This window comes from Mobula hypostoma, chromosome 12 (genome assembly GCF_963921235.1).
Source record: "Mobula hypostoma chromosome 12, sMobHyp1.1, whole genome shotgun sequence".
NCBI lineage: Eukaryota > Metazoa > Chordata > Chondrichthyes > Myliobatiformes > Myliobatidae > Mobula > Mobula hypostoma.
The window spans coordinates 93,611,908-93,635,024 of NC_086108.1; the positions used below are offsets into that span (position 1 = coordinate 93,611,908).

The 23,117-nt window shown below is 41.8% G+C and overlaps 1 protein-coding gene across 1 annotated transcript in view; it reads left to right on the forward strand.

The window, feature by feature from the left end:
* Positions 1–23,117, forward strand: part of abca4b (ATP-binding cassette, sub-family A (ABC1), member 4b) — a 190,936-nt gene that overhangs the window by 25,698 nt on the left and 142,121 nt on the right. The window contains exons 6-11 of the mRNA XM_063064621.1: positions 938–1,065; positions 15,756–15,953; positions 16,501–16,590; positions 18,866–19,106; positions 21,182–21,321; positions 22,449–22,565. Coding sequence (XP_062920691.1) covers positions 938–1,065; positions 15,756–15,953; positions 16,501–16,590; positions 18,866–19,106; positions 21,182–21,321; positions 22,449–22,565 — 914 coding nt within the window. The remainder of the gene's footprint in view (positions 1–937; positions 1,066–15,755; positions 15,954–16,500; positions 16,591–18,865; positions 19,107–21,181; positions 21,322–22,448; positions 22,566–23,117) is intronic.

Genomic DNA, 23,117 nt, shown 5'->3' on the forward strand with positions numbered 1-23,117 from the left:
TTTTTTGTTATTTTGAAACTGTAAAAGATGGAAATAAAAGAAGTTTTCTTGCTTAAAATATTGAAGAAATGTGTCACCTTTAACTTTATACCTTTTGGAAATCAGTTCATCTCTTACTCGATTAGCTATTCACAGTTACAGAAATTTTGACCGGGGTGCCCAAACTTTTGCATGCCACTGTGTATATACCAAGTTATACCTAAGATGTGAAGAAGGTTAGTAAGAGTATTTGTCAAAGATGTGGGTCGTCAGTTATATGAATGGACCAGAGATAATGCAAGTTTTCTTGTTAAGAGCAGAGGAGTTTCAGGAGAAGTTTAATATTTTGATAAAATTAATATCCAAAATATGTTAGAGCAACTTGTGAAGTGAATACATGCCAAATTGCTCAGGTGACCTGATCAGTAAGGGTCTCGCCTGACACATCAGTGGTTTATTTTCCTCCATAGATGTGGCCTGACCTGCTAAGTCAGAGAGTCATAGAATACTACAGCACAGAAACAGGCTCTTTGGCCCATCTAGTCTGAGCCGAATTATTAATCTGGCTAGCCCCATTGAGCTGCACCTGGACCATAGCCCACTCTACCCCGCCCATCCATGGGCCTTATCAAATTGCTCTTAAATGTTGAAACCAAACCCATATCCACCACTCTGCTGGCAGCTCGTTCCACACTCTCACCACCCTATGAGTGAAGAACTTCCCCCTCATGTTCCCCTTAAACACTTCACCTTTCACACTTAACCTATGATATCTGGTTCTAATCTCACCCAACCTCAGTGGAAATTTTCTCCAGCATTTTGTGTGTACAAGTTCCTACCGTCTCCAGTCTTGCATTCTGACTAGAGTAACAAAGTTAGAAACTAACTATGTTGAAGGGTGAAGAACACTTTAATTCTTCTATTTAGTAATTTTCATGATATGCTGTTTCATTTTCAGGGACAGGTATTCGTATCAAAGACATTCTGAAGGAAGATGAAACCCTGACCTCATTTCTACTCAAAGAAATTGAGCTTTCAGACTCTGTTGTGCATCAGTTGATCAATGCCCAAGTGCGACCTGAGCAGGTAAGTGTTGTTGGGACTGCCGCCTGCAGAATAATACAAGAAAGCAGGAAGTGCCACCCTCCTTCCCCCTCACCCCACCCCATGCTCATTAAGACTATGTTTCCATCTATTCAACCCAACTACAGGCTTTTCCATGCTGTCCTGTCAGGTACGAATCAACTGCAATCAGTGGCCACTTTATTAGGTACACAGGCACATCTGCTACTAATGCAAATATCTGATCAGCCAATTGTGTGGCAGCAACCCACTGCATAAAAGCATGCAGACAGAGTCATGAATTTCAGTTGCTGTTCACACCAAACATCGGAATGGGGAAGAAATGTGATCTAAATGACTTTGCCAAATGGGGTGTTTTGAATATTTCAGAAACTGCTGGGATTTTCACCCACAGCAGTCTCTAGAATTTACAGAGAATAGTGTGAAAAACAAAACAAAAATCCAGTGAATGGCAGTTCTGCGGGTGAAAATACCCTGTTAATGAAAAGAGCTCAGAGGAGAATGGCTACGCTGGTTCAAGCCAACAGGAAGGTGTCAGTAACTCAAGTAACCATGTTACAACTTTGGCGTGCAGAAGAGCATGTCTCAATGCACCACTTGTTGAACCTTGAAGTGGATGAGCTGCAGCAATAGAAGACCATGAACGTAGACTCAGTGGCCACTTTTCTGGGTACAGGAGGTAGCTAATAAAGAGGCCACTGAGTGTATATTTTTCGAAAGCCCCTTCTCAGCAAAGAGCTTGGCTTTAAAGCTCTTCAGTGGATTCTTCCTTGGCCAGGCACACAATGCTGATCCAGCGTATGATGGTATATTCAGTCTTTAACAGAGGGTGAGATTCAACTTGGATAATGTGATGTCATTTGGTAGAGTTTCCTGCAGAGGCATTAAATATCAGGCAGTGCTGGCAATGACAGTTGATCCATCATGAGCAGATATAAATTTCTAACCCGCCTTGTGTGGTGGGAACAGTTTGCTGATCAATCCAATTCATCACTCAGGTGACCAAACAGAGAAGGGATGATACAATCCCCTGCCTCCTACTTCCCCCAAATCCCTCCAACCACACCCCCCACCCACCGCCTCTTCTGCAGTGCCTCCCAATTCTGGGAAATATTAGAGAAACCTCATCTCTGAGCTGTGGATCTCCTGGATCAATGGAATAGAATGAGCTTAGGGACAATCAGCTCACCAAGGTCACCTGCTTCATTTGCAAATGCTGCGTAAATTGGTAAAACTATGAGTAGGGGAGCCTATGAAATGTGCAGGGGCCATGCATCTATTTTCTATCTATATTGCATTTTGTGTTGTGCGTTAATTGTTTATTGTGGATAGTTAGTCACATGGATTGGGGCATGGTAGAAGCAAAGAACTTAGTTACATATTCATACAATATCAGCAGATTTTCTCACGTTTGCAGTACTTTGACTTTGGGTCAGTCTAGTTTGGGTAGAGCTAGAGTCTGGGCCAGGGTGATATCTTTTTTGTTCACTACTTAAATTCACTTTAACTTACTTGAATACGCTTGAATATTCTTGACCACATTTAAGAACGCTTGGTTTAAGTATGTTTAATACGCTAAGACTATTTATTTCATTATGTCGCTAGTTTAATTTCATTAGTTTTTATTGTTACAAGATTCTTCATTGTGCTGGTTTCTTAATAAAGGATCGAACATATTCTTCGACTTTAGAAGTTCGTTATTGGGTCTTGGCTCGAGACGTTGATCGTTTGTTTATTCCCCTCAATAGATACCGCCTGGCTTGCTGCGTTCCTCCAGCATTCTGTGTGCGCTACTCATGATTTGTTTGGCATTGAGCTTGGCTCAGATGTTGTGGGCTGAAGGACCACTTACAGCAAAGCCGTTGTGCGTTTATGTGGCACCTTTAATATAGCAAGTCCTAAGATACTTCACACAAACCTACACAAAAACAACACTGAACTCCCAGCACGCTCTTAACTTCTTTATATAACTGGAAACAAAACACTTTGTAATAGAGAATACAAAGTTTTAAAACAACATTGAAGAGAATTTATTAGAACATATTTATCTGCAAGTGCAGTACACACCCTTAACCAAAAAAAATTAAAGCACAGAGCAGCCCTTTACCCGCTGAATGTCTAAGTGTTGAAGTAATTGCAATCTGCATCAGAATGTTTCTTTTGGTTTCGGTGTGTGGCCTCAAATTCTTTAACAGATGGAATGCACTAGTGTGGGAAGCAACATTGACTGACAGGACCTGGATAATAATAACATTGGAACACAGTGTTAAAAGTTCTTTTCATATGCAAATAATAAAAAGTGACAAAACATCCAAGTATGCCTTGATTCAAAATTACCCAGACTTAAACATCTCAACTTTCATTAGAAGCTTCAAACAGAGACTTCCTAAAGAACTATCAGCATTTTTGTGGCATGGTGCTTTGACCAGTGTGTATTGCTGTGTGCTTGTGGTTATGACAAATAGCTGTGTCCTGAATAGTATTCCCGCAAACAAATAGTACAATGTCTTCTTATTTCACACGTACTTGCTAGGGTGAAGATTCGCAGAAGTCTGCAAAACACAAGAGGGACATTTCTTTTGGTTTTCATTTTACATTTCAGGAATAAAGTGGGTTATTTACCAAATGATTAAATTAAAACTGGAATTCAGAAGTATGAGGGGAGGATCTCATTGAAACCTATCGATTGCTGAAAGGCCTCGATAGAGTAGATTTGGACAGGATGTTTCCTCGGGTGTCAGAGTCTAAAACCAGAGAGCACAGCCTCAGAATAGAGGGACGCCCATTTAGAATGGAGATGGGGAGGAATTTCCTCAGCCAGACAGCAGTGAAGCTGTGCAATTTGTTCCCACAGGTGGCTGTGGAGGCCACCTCATTGGGTATCTATCAGACAGGGGTGGATACATTCTTGATTAGTCAGGGCATGAAGGGATATGGGGAGAAGGCAGGAGATTGGAGTTGAGAAGGAAAATGGATTGGCTATGATGAGAAGACAGAGCAGACTCAATGGGCCAAATGGCCTAATTCTGCTCCTATATCTCAAGGTTTTATGGTCTAAGACAAGTTGTTGGTGATGGAAGTTAAGGCTCTTAACCCTCTCAACCTCAGCACCATTGATGTAAACAAGCACAGAGTGTATGGGCCTTGTTGTCTTAAGATCATAAGATAAATGTTCCAAAAATTGATGTTAGCTGGAAGGGCTGATGGCTGACATTTAATTTAACCTATTTATCAGTTTATTTTGAGACACAGCACAGATCCAGCCCCGATTTATCCTAAACCATCCACAGGACAATTTATAATGACCAACTAACTCAGCTGATATATTTTTGGACTGTGGGAGGAATCCGGAACACTTGGGGAAAACCCATGCGTCCCACGGGGAGGACGTACAGAGTCTTCTTACAGAGGATGCAGGGACTGAACTCTGCTCTCCAGAAACCCTGAACTGTAATAATGTTGCCTATTGCCACAGTAGGTCAACGGCAGACGCAATCTCAGTGGCTCTCCACACGGCTTTAGACCACCTGGACAACACAAACGCCTACATCAGGATGCTGTTCATCGACTGTAGCTCAGCATTTAATACCATCATTCCCACAGTCCTGATTGAGAAGTTGCAGAACCTGGGCCTCTGTACCTCCCTCTGCAAGTGGATCCTCGACTTCCTAACTGGTGGATCACAATCTGTGTAGATTGGTGATAACATATCCTCTTCATTGACAATCAACACTGGCGCACCTCAGAGGTGTGAGCTTAGCCCACTGCTCTACTCTCTATATACACATGACTGTGTGGCTAGGCATAGCTCAAATACCATCTATAAATTTGCTGATGATACAACCATTGTTGGTAGAATCTCAGATGGAGACGAGAGGGCGTGCAGGAGTGAGATATGCCAACTAGTGGAGTGGTGCCGCAGCAACAACCTGGCACTCAACGTCAGTAAGACAAGAGCTGATTGTGGACTTCAGGAAGAGTAAGACGAAGGAACACATACCAATCCTCATAGAGGGATCAGAAATGGAGAGAGTGAGCAGTTTCAAGTTCCTGGCTGTCAAGATCTCTGAGGATCTAATCTGGTCCCAACATATTGATGTAGTTATAAAGAAGGCAAGACAGCAGCTATACTTTATTAGGAGTTTGAAGAGATTTGGCATGTCAACAATACACTCAAAAACTTCTATAGTTGTACTATGGAGAGCATTCTGACAGGCTGCATCACTGTCTGGTATGGAGGGGCTACTGCACAGGACTGAAAGAAGCTGCAGAATGTTGTAAATCTAGTCAGCTCCATCTTGGGTACTAGCCTACAAAGTACCCAGGATATCTTTAGGGAGCGGTGTCTCAGAAAGGCAGTGTCCATTATTAAGGACCTCCAGCACCCAGGGCGTGCCTTTTTCTCACTGTTACCATCAGGTAGGAGGTACAGAAGCCTGAAGACACACACTCAGTGATTCAGGAACAGCTTCTTCCCCTCTGCCATCTGATTCCTAAATGGACATTGAATCTTTTTTTTTAATATACAATATTTCTGTTTTTGCACATTTAAAAAAATCTATTCAATATATGTAATTGATTTACTTGTTTATTTATTATTATTTTTAAATTTTATTTATTATTTTTTTCTCTCTGCTAGATTATGTATTGCATTGAACTGCTGCTGCTAAGTTAACAAATTTCACGTCACATGCCAGTGATAATAAACTTGATTCTGAACTGCTGTGTTACTGTGACCCTCCAAAATAAATAAATGTAACAGTCGCTATCTGCCATGGTGTAATTGAAATCGGAATATTCTGCAATCAAGCCCTTCTAATACTTAGGCTGGCACTGTGTACGATGTGAGATGATACGTTAACCAAGGAATCAGGATCAGGTTTATTGTCACTGATATATATTGTGAAATCTGTTGTTTTAAGACCATAAGCTACGGGAGCAGAATTAGGCCATTTGGCCCATCAAGTCAACTCTGCTATTTCATCATGACTGATCCATTTTCCCTCTCAGCCCCAGTCTTCTGCCTTCTCCCTGTATCCCTTCATGCCCTGACTAATCAAGAATCTATCAACCTCTGTCTTAAATATATCCAATGAATTAATTATTTATCAATATTTATTGTTGAATACAAAATTAGAATTGTTCTCATTCTTGCACCAGCAATGCACGCAAGACATAAAAATCAACTTAAAGTTGCAAAAAGTAAATAAGTATTTACTCCAAAAGAGAGATAATGAGATAGTGTTCATGGGTTGATGGGCTGTTTGGAAATCTGATGGCAGATGGGAAGAAGCTGTTCCAAAAAACATTGAGTGCGGTTCTTCAGGCTCCTGCAGCTCTCCTGCGGGAGATAGAAATGAGGAGCGGGAATGACGCGGATGCTGAGCATCCATAGAGGTGGAAGCATGGGCTCATGCAGGTACTAATATTTCAAATAAAAGATTTTCTAAAAATTACCTGATTTATTTGGTCTTTATCGGTTGTAGTTGATGGCAGTTTTGTTGTTGGGAGAATGAACTATAACAGTTTCCCATATTACAGCAGTAACAACACTTCAAAGGTATTGAAGTTAGATGAAAAGTATTTTGGTATATCCTGAAAGGGAGCTGAGAACTGCCACATATATGTAAAACTTTGCTTTGCTTTGAAGTCACGTATAATGTATTTATAAACCACACGGCACTAAAGTAGTTTTGTTACCACCAGAACGGGGAAACCTACAGAGCAATACAAAGCTGCTGTCAGTGAGAACGTGATGTCCCAGCAAGCACACAGACCTCTCAGGTGAATCACAGACATGAGAAAATCTGCAAACGTTGGACCTCCAAAGCAACACACACAGAATTCTGGAGGGACTCGGCAGATCAGGGAGTATCTATGGAAAAGGGTAAACAGTCAACGTTTCAGGCCAAGACCCTTCTGCAGGGCCGAAATAGCAACTGCTTACTCTTCCATAGATGCTGCCTCAGGTGAACGTTAAAGATACTATAAGATTATATGAAGAAAAGCAGGAAGAGTCTCTCCGTGCTCTGGCCAGCATAGCCTCGTCCACTAGTGTCACTAATTATCTAATCATTCATCTCCTTGCAGCCTGAGATATCTCGCTGTGTGCAGATGAAATGGTGAGCCACAATTCAAAGGTTCTTCATTGGACATTCCCACACTGCAAAGACGTTCAGTTCGTTGTGAGTTATGGGCATGCTACGTTGGTGCTGGGTGCCTGGCGACACTTGCGGGCTGCCCCCTGCACAACCCTCTCTGATTTGTTTTGTCACAAAATGATGCGTTTCACGGTATGCTTTCATGTACCTGACAAATGAAGCTAATCTATCTTTAGGCCAATCTATCTATCAAGTGATCATGAGGCCAAGACGGGTTCTAGATAATTCTTTTGTTTCCATTTCCTCGCACTGGGGCTATTTCCTCGCACTGGGGCTAAGTTTGCTGATGACACTGTATCGGACAGTAGAGAGTGAAGAAAGATTATAACAGGCCCTAGATTATCTGGGGAAATGGCCTAAAGAAGGGCAGATGGAACTTAATTCGGACAAATGTAATGAGTTGCACTTTATTAAGCGAAACCAGAGCAGGACTTATACAGTAAATGACATGGCCCTGGAGAGTGTTGTAGAATAAAGAGAACGCACAGGCAGACTAGAGAAACAAGTAGACAAGGTGGTGAAAAGGGCACTTGGCATGTTTGCCTTCATTCAGGACACCGAGCACAGGAGTCGAGGCACCATCTAATGCATTGGTGAGACAACACTGGGAGTAACCCAGCCATTAGGTTTAAAGGATTCAGATGCATGTTACATTGACTGGAGGGCTTGAGTCATAAGGAGAAGCTGTGACTTTTTTCTCTGCAGTGTGAATCAATAGATGTGTATAAAATCACAAGAGGCATAGATAAGGTGAATGGTCAGTCTTTTGCCCAGAGCAGGGTGTCTAAAACTTGAAGGCATAAGTTTAAGGTGAGAGGCCAATGATGTATGTTAGATTAGATTATGAGGACACGCAGTCCTCTTTTATTGTCATTTAGTAATGCATGCATTAAGGAATGATACAATGTTCCTCCAGAATGATATCACAGAAACACAAGACAGACCAAGACTAAAAAAACTGACAAAAACCACATAATTATAACATATAGTTACAACAGTGCAAAGCAATACCGTAATTTGATAAAGAACAGACCATGGGCACGGTAAAAGAGTCTCAGAGTCTCGAAAGTCCCATCATCTCACGCAGACGGTAGAAGGAAGAAAACTCTCCCTGCCATGAACCTCCAGCGCCGCAAACTTGACGATGCAGCATCCTGGAAGCACCCGACCACAGCTGACTCTGAGTCCATCCGAAAACTTCGAGCCTCCGACCAGCCCTCCGACACCGAGCACCGAGCACCATCTCTGCCAAGCGCTTCGACCCTGGCTCCAGCCACCAAGCACCAGGCAAAGCCAAGGATTCGGGGCCTTCCCCTCCGGAGATTCTCGATCGCACAGTAGCAGCAGCAGCGAAGCGGGCATTCCAGAAGTTTCTCCAGATGTTCCTCCGTGCTTCTCACATCTGTCTCCATCAAATCAGGATTGTGCACGGCAGCCTACTTGACAAATACGATATCATTCACTGGAGAGGCCGCGCGCATTGCGTCGCGCCACCATCTTCTCCTCCTGGTGGGATCTTAGAAGCAACTTCTTTACACAAATGGTGAACAGCTTCTTCCCCTCCACTATATTTTTGAACAGTCCATGAACACTACCTCACTATTTCACTCTTTTCACACTATTAATTTATTTATATATATTTTATGTTACTGAGTACAATGTACGGTATTCCATTGTACTGATGCTGCAAAAATAACATATTTCACACCATATTTTAGTGATAATAAACCTGGTTCTGATTCTGATAGCTATATTTAATGAGTTCTCAGAGGAAGTTGTAGAGGTATTTATACAATTAAAGTTCAAAGTAAAATTTATTATCGGAGTGCATGTATGTCACCATATACCACCCTGAGATTTATTTTCCTGCGGCCAATCTTAGCAAATCTATGGAATAGTAACTATAACAGGATCAGTGATAGATCAACCAGAGTGCAGAAGGCAACAAGCTGTCGAAATGCAAATATAAATAAAAAGCAATAAACACAAGACCAGGAAATAACAAATAAAGAGTCATTAAATTGAGATTATTGGTTGTGGGAACATTTCAATGATGGGGCAAGTGAATGTAGTTATCCCCTTTTGTTCAAGAGCCTGATGGTTGAGGGGTAGTAACTGATCTTGAACCTGATGGTGTGAGTCCAGAGGCTCTTGTACCTTCTACCTGATGGCAGCAGCAAGAAAAGAGCATGGCCTGGGTGGTGGGGATCTCTGATGATGGATGCTGCTTTCTTACGACAATGTTTCACGTAGATGTACTCAATGGTTGGGAGGGCTTTACCCGTGATGTACTGGGCAGAATCCACTACCTTTTGTATGATTTTCCATTCAAAGGCGTTGGTGTTTCCATACCAGGTTGTGATGCAGCCAGTCAATGCTCTCTATTATACATCTATAGAGTTTGTCGAAGTTTTTAACGTCATGCCAAATCCCCGCAGACTCCTAAGGAAGTCAAGGCACTGGTTTGCTTTCTTTGCAATTGCATTTAAGTGCTGAGTACTATGTCTAAAGCATATTTAGACAAGTCCATGGATAGTAAGGTTTGGGATGTGGACTGAACACAGGCAGATAGGACTTGCTGAGATGGATAAGATGAATTGAAGTTTCTGTGCTGTATGACTTCATGATTGCAGGACGCTAAATCAGCTGCAATTCTCTAAAGTTCAAGCAGTGGGGCAGTGAAACTGATTCCCGAATAATTTACACATGTACACACCCTCTACCCTCGGTACCACCAGGGATAAAATCTCTCCCAAATTAACTTTTATTCAAATATTATAATCCACACCTATCAAGGTTGCTGTGTCAAATGCCACTTAAGATGCAGGCATTGTACTTTTAAGAACATATCTTGATGGATCACAGTACATCTTGAATTATGGGGTCGTAGACCAATGGAACATGCAAAGAGACCAGTTATCCTATTGAAACTGGTGTGGTGCCATTTCCTGCCTTTTCCCCATCGTCCTGCAATGTTACAGCATGAACAGAAGCCATTCAGCCCATCATGTCTGAATATCCTCTATTCTCCCTGTCTCCCACATAGCCTGTACTGCATTTCCTTACCCCACCTGAGGTGCAGTTTTCAGAAATGAGCACAATATCTCTACAGTGAACCAGACGTTTTTTTTTCCTCTAACAGGTTTTCATAACTTCCTTCCTTTCGTATTCTGTATATCTGTATGACTTTTTGCAGCTTTATCACTTTCAAAAAAATTGTCCATTCAAATCCCTAAATTTCCCTCATTCCCTTTTAATATTGTACATTTAGTTACATTGTCTCCACTTATTCCTCCAATCCAGCTGTCACTTGGTAGCTTTCACGTCCAAGGCATCTGCTTTTCTCACCACCTGACGTCTGTAATCACCGTCCACATTGTTCACAATGTGCCTATGCTATTTCTGTCCCATTTCTGAGTATTCCCAATGTCAGCCTGCAGTTAGAGGAACTTCTCTTCATCGACTTCCTCTTTCCCGCTAAAGTAAAACAATCGCACAGATTGAGACGATGCTGGGATTGTTGTTCAATCCACCCCCTTTCCTCTTTGCAGCAGTTGTTCCCAGATCTGAGTAATTACTGCAAAGCCACGTTCACACAGTCAGCTGTTTAACACTTAAATACATGATTATAGACAAATAACTACAAGAAGAGATAAGATTTTAATTAAGCTTCTTCAGACTTATAAGCATTTCGGAGCAGAATGCACTTTAAGTCCAAAAGTTCAGAGTAAATTAATCAAAGTACATATATGTTACAATGCACTACTCTGAGATTCATTTTCTTGCAGCAAAAAAAGAAATACAATAGAATTTATGAAAAACTATACACAAAGACTGACTATACTAGGCAGAATAATGGTTCAACATAGACTAGATGGGTTGAAGGGCTTTTTTCTGTGCTGTGATTCTCTATGACCTTGACTGACAAACAATCAATGTGCAAAAAAAAAGACTGAGATTAGGAGAGTCCTGATGAAAGGTCTTGGCCCGAAATGTTGACTGTTTACGCTTGCCTGGCCCTGCTGAGTTTTTCAGCATTTTGGGTGTATTCCTGAGAATAGGAATTGTAAAGAGTCCTTGAAAGTGAGTCTTTAAGTTGTAGAACCAGTTCAGTGTTGGAGTAAGTGAAGTTATCCACTCTGGTTCAGGAGCCTGATGGTTGAGGGGTAATAACTGTTCCTGAACCTGGTGGTGTTGACCATAAGACTTCTGGACCTCCTGCCTGACAGTAGTAGTGAGAAGAGGACGTGGTCTGGGTGGTGGTGGTTTTTGATGATGGATGTTACTTTCTTGTGGCAGTGCGTAATGTAAATATATTGACTGCTTCAACAAATTAACTTGTATGCTATAAAAATATTTTTCTATAAAATATGCCTTTCCTGAAAGCACAAATTTAAACCTGGTGACGTACAAGAGTACAGCTGGAGCGGGACATTCTAGAGCGATAGGGCAGCCAAGTCTGCAGCCTGCCTGGGGAGCTCAGTATAGCATTACTGTGCTGTTGGCTGGGTACCTTGTGAAAACAGGGAGGGAACCGCAGAGTCCAAATCTCCCTATGGGTGGGTGTGACTGCTACACGGCAAGTGCTTTGCAGAGCAGAGAAGTCCCACAGGTCCTGTGATTCTGGTAATCTGCTTTCAGCTGGGTGGGTTGAGGAGGAGAGGGGTTGTTATTCGTCAATTCAACAAGAATTCGGAACAAAATGAGCTGGACGCGTTTCAACAAATAAGATCATGGCTCTTCTCGTCTTGCTTTATCAACATCGTGGAATTATTTGCCCAGTCTGTTGCAGACATCGATATAATTAGTCTTTTGGCAAATCAGCAATCCAATTACCCTGACATGGAATTATAATTAGTTTCAAAATATTTGTTGAAGTTAAGTTATCAGTGAATCCACAGCAGCACAATCGTGTGTCTTCATTAGATTAAAAAATTCTCGGGCCAGTCAGTCGGACAGGTTGAAGAATGATACATTGATAATAAATGAAAAGCTAACCTTGCTTCTTTGATTAAGTCCATAGCATCCGCAAGCTTCTGATGTCAGTTGCTTAGTTACCAAGTATTTGTCAAACTTCAGTTAGATAGGAGTTGTAAGCTCGGTAAATTTCCCGAGTCGCTTTTGTCTGAAACCAGCAACTCTGTGAGGGATATCAATTTAACAGATTAAGATCGATGGGAAATGTAAAGTGTCATAATGGATCCAGCACAGGGTTGCTTTATCTTCTACACTCACTTTGAAGAAGAATCGGTATCACTTGTACAAGGGTTACAAAATATGATTGACTAGTGAGACTCTGTTCCTTTATCTCTATCTCTACTCTTGCTTAGCTCCAACAAGCTTCCAGACACCATCCCAGAAACAACCTTACCCTATCAGTACTCAAATAGCCAAGGGTTATATAGTTATATACCAACTTTGATGAGAAGGACCAGGGCATCAAGAACCTATCAACCACAAACCTGAAGAAACACACACAAAATGCTGGGGGAACTCAGCAGGCCAGGCAGCATCTATGGAAAGGAGTAGCAGTCGTCGTTTCAGACCAAAACCCTTCATCACGTACTACTTTGATTTCCAACATCTGCAGATTTTCTCTTGTTTGTGACAAACGTAAAAAGTTATTTTAATTTATGCCATGGCAACATAGCAGTTAACACGGTGCGATTACAGCGCAGCGAATCAGAGTTCAGAGTTCAATTCTGACACCATCTGTTAAAGGTCTGAACGCCCTGTCCAGGGACTGCATGGGATTTCTCTGGCTGCGTGGGTTTCCTCCCGCATACCAACGACGTACCGGTTAGCTGGTCATTGGAAGTTGTCCCGGGATTAGACCAGGGTTAAATCAAGGGTTGCTGGGCAGCACAACTCAAAGGGCTGGAAGGGCCTATTTCACTGTGTATCTCAATAAATAAAATAAAAGATAAATAAAATATTTAGAGATACAGTACAGTAACAGGCACCTCCTGCCCATGACCAATTAACCTACTAACCTGTCGGTCGGTCTTTGGAATTTGGGAGGAAAGCAGAGCAACTGGAGGAAACCCTCGCAGTCACAGGGAGAACGTACGTACAGTGGTGGGAGTTGAACCCAGATCACTGGTGCTGCAAAGCATTACACTTGCCTCTACGCTATGTTCCTGGACCCAAAGTGCCACCGTTCCTTAAAAGGGGTTTCCAAACTGGAGTCCACAGACCCCTTGCTTAATAGTATTGGTCCATGGCATGAAAAAGTTTGGCTGAAGAGTAAAGCCCCAGCTCTGAAGGTACCTGTAGGCCAGGGTCCTGTAGGAAGCCCATGACCTAAAGAACAGATGGTGGCTGCAGAGATTTCTTAAGGCTCAGCAACTCACTGATAGCTAGGATTCCACATTGTTGAGGTCTTTCAGGGCCCAAACACTCAAGCCTCCCCCACCTGGGGCCAAGAATGGAGTAAACTCGTTTCTACTCTGGGATAGACTCTGTCTATCCTTCTTGTGCATCCCATCATTTTAATTTCTCAGAACTCTCCTCATCCAGAGAGGAACAGAATCCAAGTTTTTTTTTAAGACATGCAGCAGAATAACAGGTTGTTCCGATCCAATTGACCCACGCTGACCAATTATACCCATACAACCAATTAACCTACTAACCCATATGTCTTTGGAATGTGGGAGGAAACTGCAGGGAGAACTTACAAACTCCTTACAGACAGCAGCAGGAATTGAATCTGGAGCTTTGGCGCTGGAATGGTGTTACACTAACCGCTACGCTTTGTTCCGCCCAAATTTGTCCACCCTCTCCTTATTGCTTCTAGTCTTTATTACAGACAACATCTTGATGAACCTCCTCTGCACCCTCTACATCCTCCCTAGAATGGGGCAGTCAGTATTGAACACAGTTCTACAAATGCAGCCTAGCCAGAAGCCCTGTGCCACCAGCTACCTCGCAGACTACTCACCTGGCCGCTTCGCCCTCAAAGGTTCAGAAAGGGAATTCCAGAGTTGAGACAGTCCATAGAAGAATGACATCTTGTAATCCATATATTCATAGTCGTAGTCATAGTCATACTTTTTTGATCCCGAGGGAAATTGGTTTTCGTTACCGTTGAACCATAAATAATTAAATAGTAATAAAACCATAAGTAATTATATAGTAATATGTAAATTATGCCAGGAAATAAGTCCAGGACCAGCCTATTGGCTCAGGGTGTCTGACCCTCCAAGGGAGCAGTTGTAAAGTTTGGTGGCCACAGGCAGGAATGACTTCCTATGACGCTCTGTGTTGCATCTCGGTGGAATGAGTCTCTGGCTGAATGTACGCCTGTGCCCAACCAGTACATTATGTAGCGGAGACATTGTCCAAGATGGCATGCAACTTGGACAGCATCCTCTTTTCTGACACCACCGTCAGAGAGTCCAGTTCCATCCCCACAACATCAGTGGCCTTACGAATGAGTTTGTTGATTCTTTTGGTATCTGCTACCCTCAGCCTGCTGCTCCAGCACACAACAGCAAACATGATAGCACTGGCCACCACTGACTCATAGAACATCCTCGGCATCGTCCGACCATCATAGTTAGGGACATACAAAGTACGACAAATGGAAGAAATTAGAGATTCAGAAGGGCTGTTGAATTGAATAGGGCTACGAAGATGGGGAGGGCCATGGGTCTGGGCTAATTTGAACACAAGGGTGAAGATATTAAAATAATGGCAGTGTCAGTCCAGGGTCAGATAACAGCAACTGAGCACAGGACAGGTTGATGGATGAAGTAACGGAGTAGGCAGCACAGTTTTGGCAGAGTTCAGATTTTCAGGGAATGAACAGGGAGAAGCCATGCAGGGCAGCATTGGAATATCCTCCTTGTGTCCCCAAATATGTCAAAGTTATTGGTATTGATTTAGTACCAGGATACAGAAAAAAATTGTTCATACAGATCAAATCATTACAGAGTGCATTGAGCTAGAATAAGGTAAAATAATAACAATGCAGAATAAAATGTAAGGATATTGAAAAAGTGCAGTGCAGGTAAGCAATAAAGTGCGAGGTAATAATGAGATATGAACTGAAATTGTCAAACCTATAAACTATTTATACAGATGTATTTGGGCCATGACACTCACGAAAGTTCGAGTATATTTGAGTACTTAAAAGGACTTAATCTTACTTTATCTCTCATTGTAACATTACAGTGATTTTTTATGTATTGCATTGTACTGCAGCCGCAGTACAACAAACTTCATGCTGAATGTCAGTGATGTAATCACACCAACTATCAGCCCTGATGAAATGGCAGAGCAGACTCTGCCAAATGGTCTAATTCTGCTCCCTGTATCTCATGGTCTTATAAAAATGAATACAGTGTACTTCTAAAATTACTGAAAACCTGATTCTCATGCTGAGTCTGACTTGACAATATTCCACTCTCAACAGCTGCGTAAATATTTACATCGGAGAGCGCCCGTATGAAGGCTTGCTCGTGGATTGTGGGAAGCGCTTGGGAATGCTAAATGTATGTTTGTAACACTACTGGTTTTCCTTTCTCCCAGTTTGCTTATGGAGTCCCAGATCTATCCCTTAAGGACATAGCCTGTAGCCAGTTCCTCCTTGACCGCTTCATCATCTTCTCCAGTTGGCGAGGGCTGCGTACGGTCCTGAACGGAATGTGTGTCCTCTCCGAGCAACGGCTCCAGAGAGTAGAGGATGCACTTTATGCAAACGTGGATTTCTTTAAGCTCTTTCAAGTGGTAGGCCTGTTATTCTACTTGCTTATCATTGTTAGAACATAGTTATTTGCTGTTAAAAACCTTCATCGCGTTTTTTTTTTTGCCCGATTTCATCTTTACATTAACTTCAAGATGAAAGTCACCAGTTGTTGATTTTCAGTAATTCATACATTCTTTATGAATTTTCTTAAATTTGAATATTACCTAGCAGGTAAATAGTAAAATAACTGGAGTGAAAAAACAGTCTTCTCAAACAATACTTTTGAGGCAACCTAGAATTAACATCTTCATGGAATTAGGCAGAAATGGGTGTTAGTGGTCTTGTAGGAAACATTTAGTACTTTTTTAAAGGAGGGGAGGGCGGGAGAGACGAGTGAAGGTTTAGGAGCGACACGGATGGCTGAAGGAAGGACGTGATGTGTAGGAGATTAGATCTGGAGGAATGATGAGGGCTGGTGGTGGTTGAACAGAAAATCAGAAACAGGAAGACACGGAACCTGTTTGATGTTGAGCTGAATTTCTAATCTAAGCATGAAAATATCCAAAACAAACTCTGTTTTCTTTTCAGCTTCCGAAAGTGCTGAACAGGCATGCAAAAGGAATAGATGTGCACTTTTGGATAAGGATTTTAAATGATGCGTCATCCGTCCTGGAAGAGGTAACAAAGTACAGTGTTTGTGTTCAAAATCATATATGAAATATTCTATTCCATCTCATCGCTGCTATAAAAAGAAAAGCCCTGTGCTTCAATCCATCTCTGTCCAAGAAGGACCATTTCAGAATGCCCTGAATTATGTGAAATGGTCCACACTCATTTGAAACTGAGTAAAAGTAGCTAGAGTTAATTTTATATCGGTTTGATATTGGAACTTGTTTTTTTTCATACAGCAGTGCAGCTGTTGTAGACTGACATCATGGTATTAACTATACTGGATGGAGCAATCTTTCCCAAACCCCATTCAACCTCTCTAGGCAACTAAAACTATTGTATGAGTTCATTACCAGGTTACTCACTCTGCCTGGCTGCATGCCAGGAGGTTTTGTTACATGGAACCCCTCCTTCACCTCCATCCCTCCCATGATGGGTCATCAGTTTTCAAAGCTCATGCTACTGTAGGGCCTTCAGCCATGTCTACTGATTTGTCTACATGAGCTGCTAGTCCTGTTCATATACCTGTCCAAATGTATTTTAAATGTTGAAACTATACACCCCTCTGGCAGCTTCTTCCACTTACCTGCCACCCTCCATATGCAGTAGAAGTTTCATCCCGGGTTCTTTTTAAATCTCCCTCACCTTAAATCTATGCCCTCTAGTTTCAAAGGCCCCAGCCCTTTGAAAATGACAGTGACCATTCACCTTATCCAACCCCTCATGATTTTATATATCTCTGTAAGGTCACCCCCTCAGCCTCTTGTGCTCCAGGGAAAAGGCCCAGTCTCTCCTTATAACTCAAGCCTTGCAGCCCCAATAACATTCTCTCCAGCAAAATTACATTCTTCCTGTAGTTGGGCAACCAGACCTGCACACAATATTCCAAGTATGATCTCACCAACATCTTGTACAGATGTAAATTGAAATTACAAACCCTAGACTCAATGGCCTGACCAATGAAGGCAAGTCTTCAGTTTCTTCCCACTACAGATAAAAGGCTCCTCGTGATAGGATGACTTTTGATGGTCATTCAAATAGCTTTACTATATATGCTACAAATGCTTCTGTTTAAAAATTAAAATGTCCCGAAAAATTGAAAAGACAAACATGTTTAGCTTGGTGCAAATGATTTGTCTCCTGGGTTTGGAGCAGTCTCAGAAATTATTTTTTTATTTACTGGCTACTCTTGAAAATCCTTCTCTCTATTTAGCATTCTGAATCCCTGTATAAGCTGCTTTCTTTTCGGACTGTTCATTGGGACTGAGGATGACTAACATCCACTCTGGTTTTGTGGGTTCTGAGGTGGCTGATGAAATCAATGTGGGAATGACAGATGGGGCAGGAGGGTTCCGATGGAGTGGGTGGGTGGATGACTGGTTTGTAAGGTGGCTTGCTACTCACACAAGGTCTCTGTGTGCTCCCATCACATTTTCTTGAGGCTATTAATACCATTCAGAATGCTAATTTTCCCCTTAAAGTAGTACCTACCCTCCTGTTGTAAGTACTTGTACCTATTTGGTCGATATGTTCTGTTACAATTAGGACAGTGATAATAAGAGCTTGTTAGTGTGTTGGTGGAAATAAGAACTGGAACCTTGCCATGCCACTATTTGGAAATGAGCTGGTGGTTCTTTTCACTTCTTCCTGAAGGAACTCCACAAAAATGCCTCTCATTTCCCTTCCTAACATTAACGGAGCAGCTTGACCTTTCCAAGTTTCTATTTTCGAACATAGAACACTACAGCACATCACAGGCTCTTCATCCCACAACGTTGTGTAGGCCTTTTAACCTACTCTATAATCAACCTAACCCCTCCTTCCAAAATAACCCTCCATTTTCTATCAACCACATGCCTATCTATGAGTTTCTTAAATACCTCTAATGTATCTGCCTCTGTCATCACCCCTGGCATGGCGTTCCACACAACTACCACTCTCTCTGTAAAGAACTTACCTCTGACATTCCCTATACTTTCCTCCCATCATCTTAAAACTATGCCCCTTGTATTAGCCATTTCCACCTGGGGAAAAAGGGTAACGGCTGTCCACTCTATTTATGCCTCTTGTCATCTTGTACATTTCTAAAGTTATCTCTCACCCTCCTTTACACCAAAGAGAAAAGCCCTAGCTTACTCAGCCTATCTACTTAAGACATGCTCTCTAGTCCATGCAGCATCCTGGTAAACCCACTCTGCACCCTCCTCTATCTTGTTGCTTTGTTAATTCAATCATGAATGAAGTGACGGATGTACTCAATACTTTTCAATTTATTTCCACACAGTTCACTGCACAGGACAGTGTTCGGGATTTACAGCAGGTTGTTTACCCATTGTTTACTGAAGGCGGTCCTGCGTCATTCAGTCAGCTGATGGACCTGTTATCGAGTCTAATCTGTGGCTATCCTGAGAAAGGAGGATCCAGGGTTTTCTCTTTTAATTGGTATGAAGATAATAACTACAAGGCTTTCCTGGGAATTAATAACACAAAGAAAGAGTCTAAGTATACGTATGATTATGCAACAAGTAAGTATTTACCATCGAGTTTCTATAAGACATAAGCGTTCATTCACTCCATCACTCACAAACAGTGACTGCAGTGTGTCCAGTCCGTGAAACACACTGCATTTACTCACCCACCTACTCTAACAGCACCAAATTCAAGAGTAACGCTGTATAAAGAGAAAAGATTAGTTTTATTTGTCACACGTACGTCGAAGCATACAGTGAAATGTGTGACCCATGACAACAACCAACACCGTCCGAAGATGTGCTGGGGGCAGTCCGCAAGTGTTGCCATGCCTCTGATGCCAACATTGCATGCCGACAGCTTACCATCCTTTACTACCTGAATCTGGGAGTGAAGCCGAACACCCAGCGGAAATCCTCCCCGTCACAGCGCGAACGTACAAACTCCTCACAGACAGCAGCGAGAATCGAACCCTAGCCACTGGCACTGTAAAGTGTCATGTTAACTTCTACACTACCATGCTGCTCCTGTACAGAAACAAGAACACCTACAGTACTGTGCAAAAGTCTTAGGCGCATGCTGTATCTGTGGAATTCGTTGCCACAGGCAGCTGTGGAGGTCAAGTCATTGGGTATACTTTAATAATAATATTTACTTTATTGATCCCAAGTGGGAAATTATATCATTACAGCAGCAACATTTAAAAACACACTTAGCAAAAATAATAAATAATAATAAATGTAATAATAATAGCAATAATATTTGCTAATAATAAAGCACAGAATAATAGGTTAGATTATGAGGGGACACAGTCCTCTTTTATTGTCATTTAGTAATGCATGCATTAAGAAATTATACAATTTGTTCCTCCAGAATGATATCACAGAAACACAAGACAAACCAAGACTAAAAAAAACTGACAAAAACCACATAATTATAACATATAGTTACAACAGTGCAAAGCAATACCGTAATTAGATGAAGAACAGACCATGGGCACGGTAAAAAAAAGTCTCAAAGTCTCTCGAAAGTCCCATCATCTCACGCAAACGGTTGAAGGGAGAAATTACAATAAAGTACAAAATAATAATAAAGTACAAGAAAATAATATACACAATAATAAGTTACCAATGTGCAATAATAATGTACAAAATAATAAAACAGAGACTATCGTACTATGATGTGTGTTCTCCTGTCACAGAGATGAACTGTTGTATATGCTTATTGCATTTGGTAGGAAAGATTTTCGGTAGCAATCCTTGTGACAGTAAAACCTAATGAGCCTGTTCGAAAGGGTGCTCCACTGTTTATTCAGTGGGTCATGGAGAGGATGAGCCAGATTGTCCATAGTGGATAATAGTTTGTTTAGTGACCTCCTCTCCACCACTAACTCAGAAGAGTCGGGTTGTAGCCAAGGACAGATCCAGCTTTCTTGATGGAATCTAATTAGTCTTCTTGCATCACCAGCACCAATGCTGCTCCCCCAGCATCGGGCAGAGGTTGTTAGATTCTTGATTAGTCAGGGTGTGAAGGCATACAAGGGAGAAGGCAGGAAACTGGGTCTGAGAGGGAAAATGGATCAGCCATGATGAAATGGCGGAGCAGACTCTATGGGCCAAATGGTCTAATTCTGCTCCTATATCTTATGGTCTTATGCCTCTACCACTTTTTCCAGCAGTTGATGCTATATACTCATCGCCCTCTATGTGAAAAACCTACCCCTCAGGTCCTCTTTAAATTTCTCCCCTCTCACCTGAAAACTATGTGCTCTAGTTTTGGACTCCCTGGGGAAAAAAATGACTGTGACCACTTACCATATACGGCAACTCATGAAGTTATAATGTTATTTCATCATTGGTTCTAAATCCTGGAACTCTTTGCCCAACAGAAATATGGAAATGACTTTGCTGAAAGGAATTATCCTATTAATTTACACTTCTGTCGTGGGTGGGTACTCTGTTAATAGTGTTCATGAGCTGTAAACTGATGAAACTAAGTGCTGAGAGTGGGTATCCATCAAATATTATCAATATCTGCTTGGAAGGATTTTATTTTATTCTGGTCATTTCTATTGGAATAAGTAGCAGTCTATGATGGTCAGATTACTAATATTTGATAATGTTTTCTGTAGCTCCCTTCTGTAACGCACTTAATCAAAACATGGAGTCCAACCCTGCAACCAAGATAGTCTGGAACGTTTTGAAGCCGTTACTAATGGGCAAGGTTCTGTTCTCTCCAGATTCTCCTGCAACACGACAGCTGATGAAAAATGTGAGTTCACTGGATTGTTGGGATAATTTCATCAGCACCTAAGCAACACATAGCACAGGTCCTTCTGTACACTATTTCCATGATGCCAGAGTCCATCCTACTGTGTTGCCCATTTATTCCCCGTTCTTGCTTGTTCCTGAACTGAATGGCCCGTTAGGTGTCATCAGATGACATTTCAGAGCTAAACGTATTGCTATGGATCCAGAATTATGTTTGGGCCAAAATGGGTTAGTCAGCAGATTCTCTACCCTATGATTAACCAAATAGGTTCGAAGACGTCTCATTAGTTTCATGACTAGCATTGATAATTTCACGTGCATGTAATGCTATCATTTGAGGACAGTTTATTAATTTGCTTGTGTATTTCTCTGCTTATGAGAATGCTAACTTTGAATGAAGTTGTATATGCTGTAAATGAGCATCATTATTGGATTGACCTGGATTTTGCAGTGTACTGAAGACTGGAAGTCCACTGAAAACCAAGACTTGCTTTACACACAGTAGCCTATTGGCTGCAATCAGCCTTACATTGTTAAACACAAAACAATAATTGCTTCTCCAGAGAACGTGAAGGTGGTGAATTTGTATCTGTATTCAGATAAGATGGCTGAACAATGCTTTAGGAAATACAGAATGAACGCTTGTCAAATACTTTTTCAGTTTGTAGGTTTTGCATTGCATGTCAAATGCTGCTTTCGATTTTGAAGAGTGATTAAGGTCATCTTTTACATGCTGCACAAGTTGGAAAATAGAGCAACATAGTCTATGGTCATTGGTTCCAAACCAACATTCAATAGGTCTCTTCAAATGCTCAATATGGTATTGTGTCTTAAAGTGCAAGACTCAGCCAGCCCAAATACTTGCAAAGCGTCAGAAGATTCAGGATAATGCCTTGGTTTTACTGAAAAATTTCCTCCGGCTGTTTTTGATTCCCTGGATATAATTTACAGGCATCATATCACACATACAGTGTAATATCTGATCACCCAGTGAGATGCTTAGCAGCTCCTGTAAATGACTGTATTATTTAAAAGAAGAATTTGTTCAAGCCAGTCTTCCATACTTGTGTCCTTGAAGTATTTAAATGGAGCGTAAACTGATACATGGTGTCGGAAATTTCTTCACAGGCTAACGTCACTTTTGAGGAACTGCACAGACTGAAACAAGTTGGAAAGGTGTGGGGGGAGGTGAAGACTCAGCTTTGGAACTTCTTCCAAAACAGCGTGCAAATGAACATAATACGAGTAAGTGCTGGCAAGCAAAGTGTTTCCCCACATGCCAAGCAGCTATCTCTCAAATCATTAACTTCTATCAGCATATTTATCTGGAATGTTAAATTGCCTCTGATGGACTTACCAGCAGATTTGAGCAGATTTCTGGCCTATTTATACTGGTGTCGAGAATATTTCCCTCCCTTAGTGTGTAGATTTAGATTGGATTTATTTGTCATGTATACTGTATTGAAATGCATTTCATTTGCATTAACAACCGACTCAAGCTAAGGGTGGGCTGGGGGCAGCCCACAAGCTTTAGTGCACATTCCAGTGCCAACATAACACGCCCACCATTTTCAGCTGAACAAAACGCAGCTGACATACAATAAGCTACAAGAACGACGAGGACAAAATGACGACAGCAAAACAAGTCCCCTTCTCACCTTCTCACCCAAACACACAGTCGGGCCTACATCTCCAGGCCAGGCTGTCTCCGGGCCTCTGACCTCCAGTCCTTCATCCAGGCCACAAGCTCACTGATGTGCTGACATCAGGCCTCTGACCTCTGAACTCGATGACCCA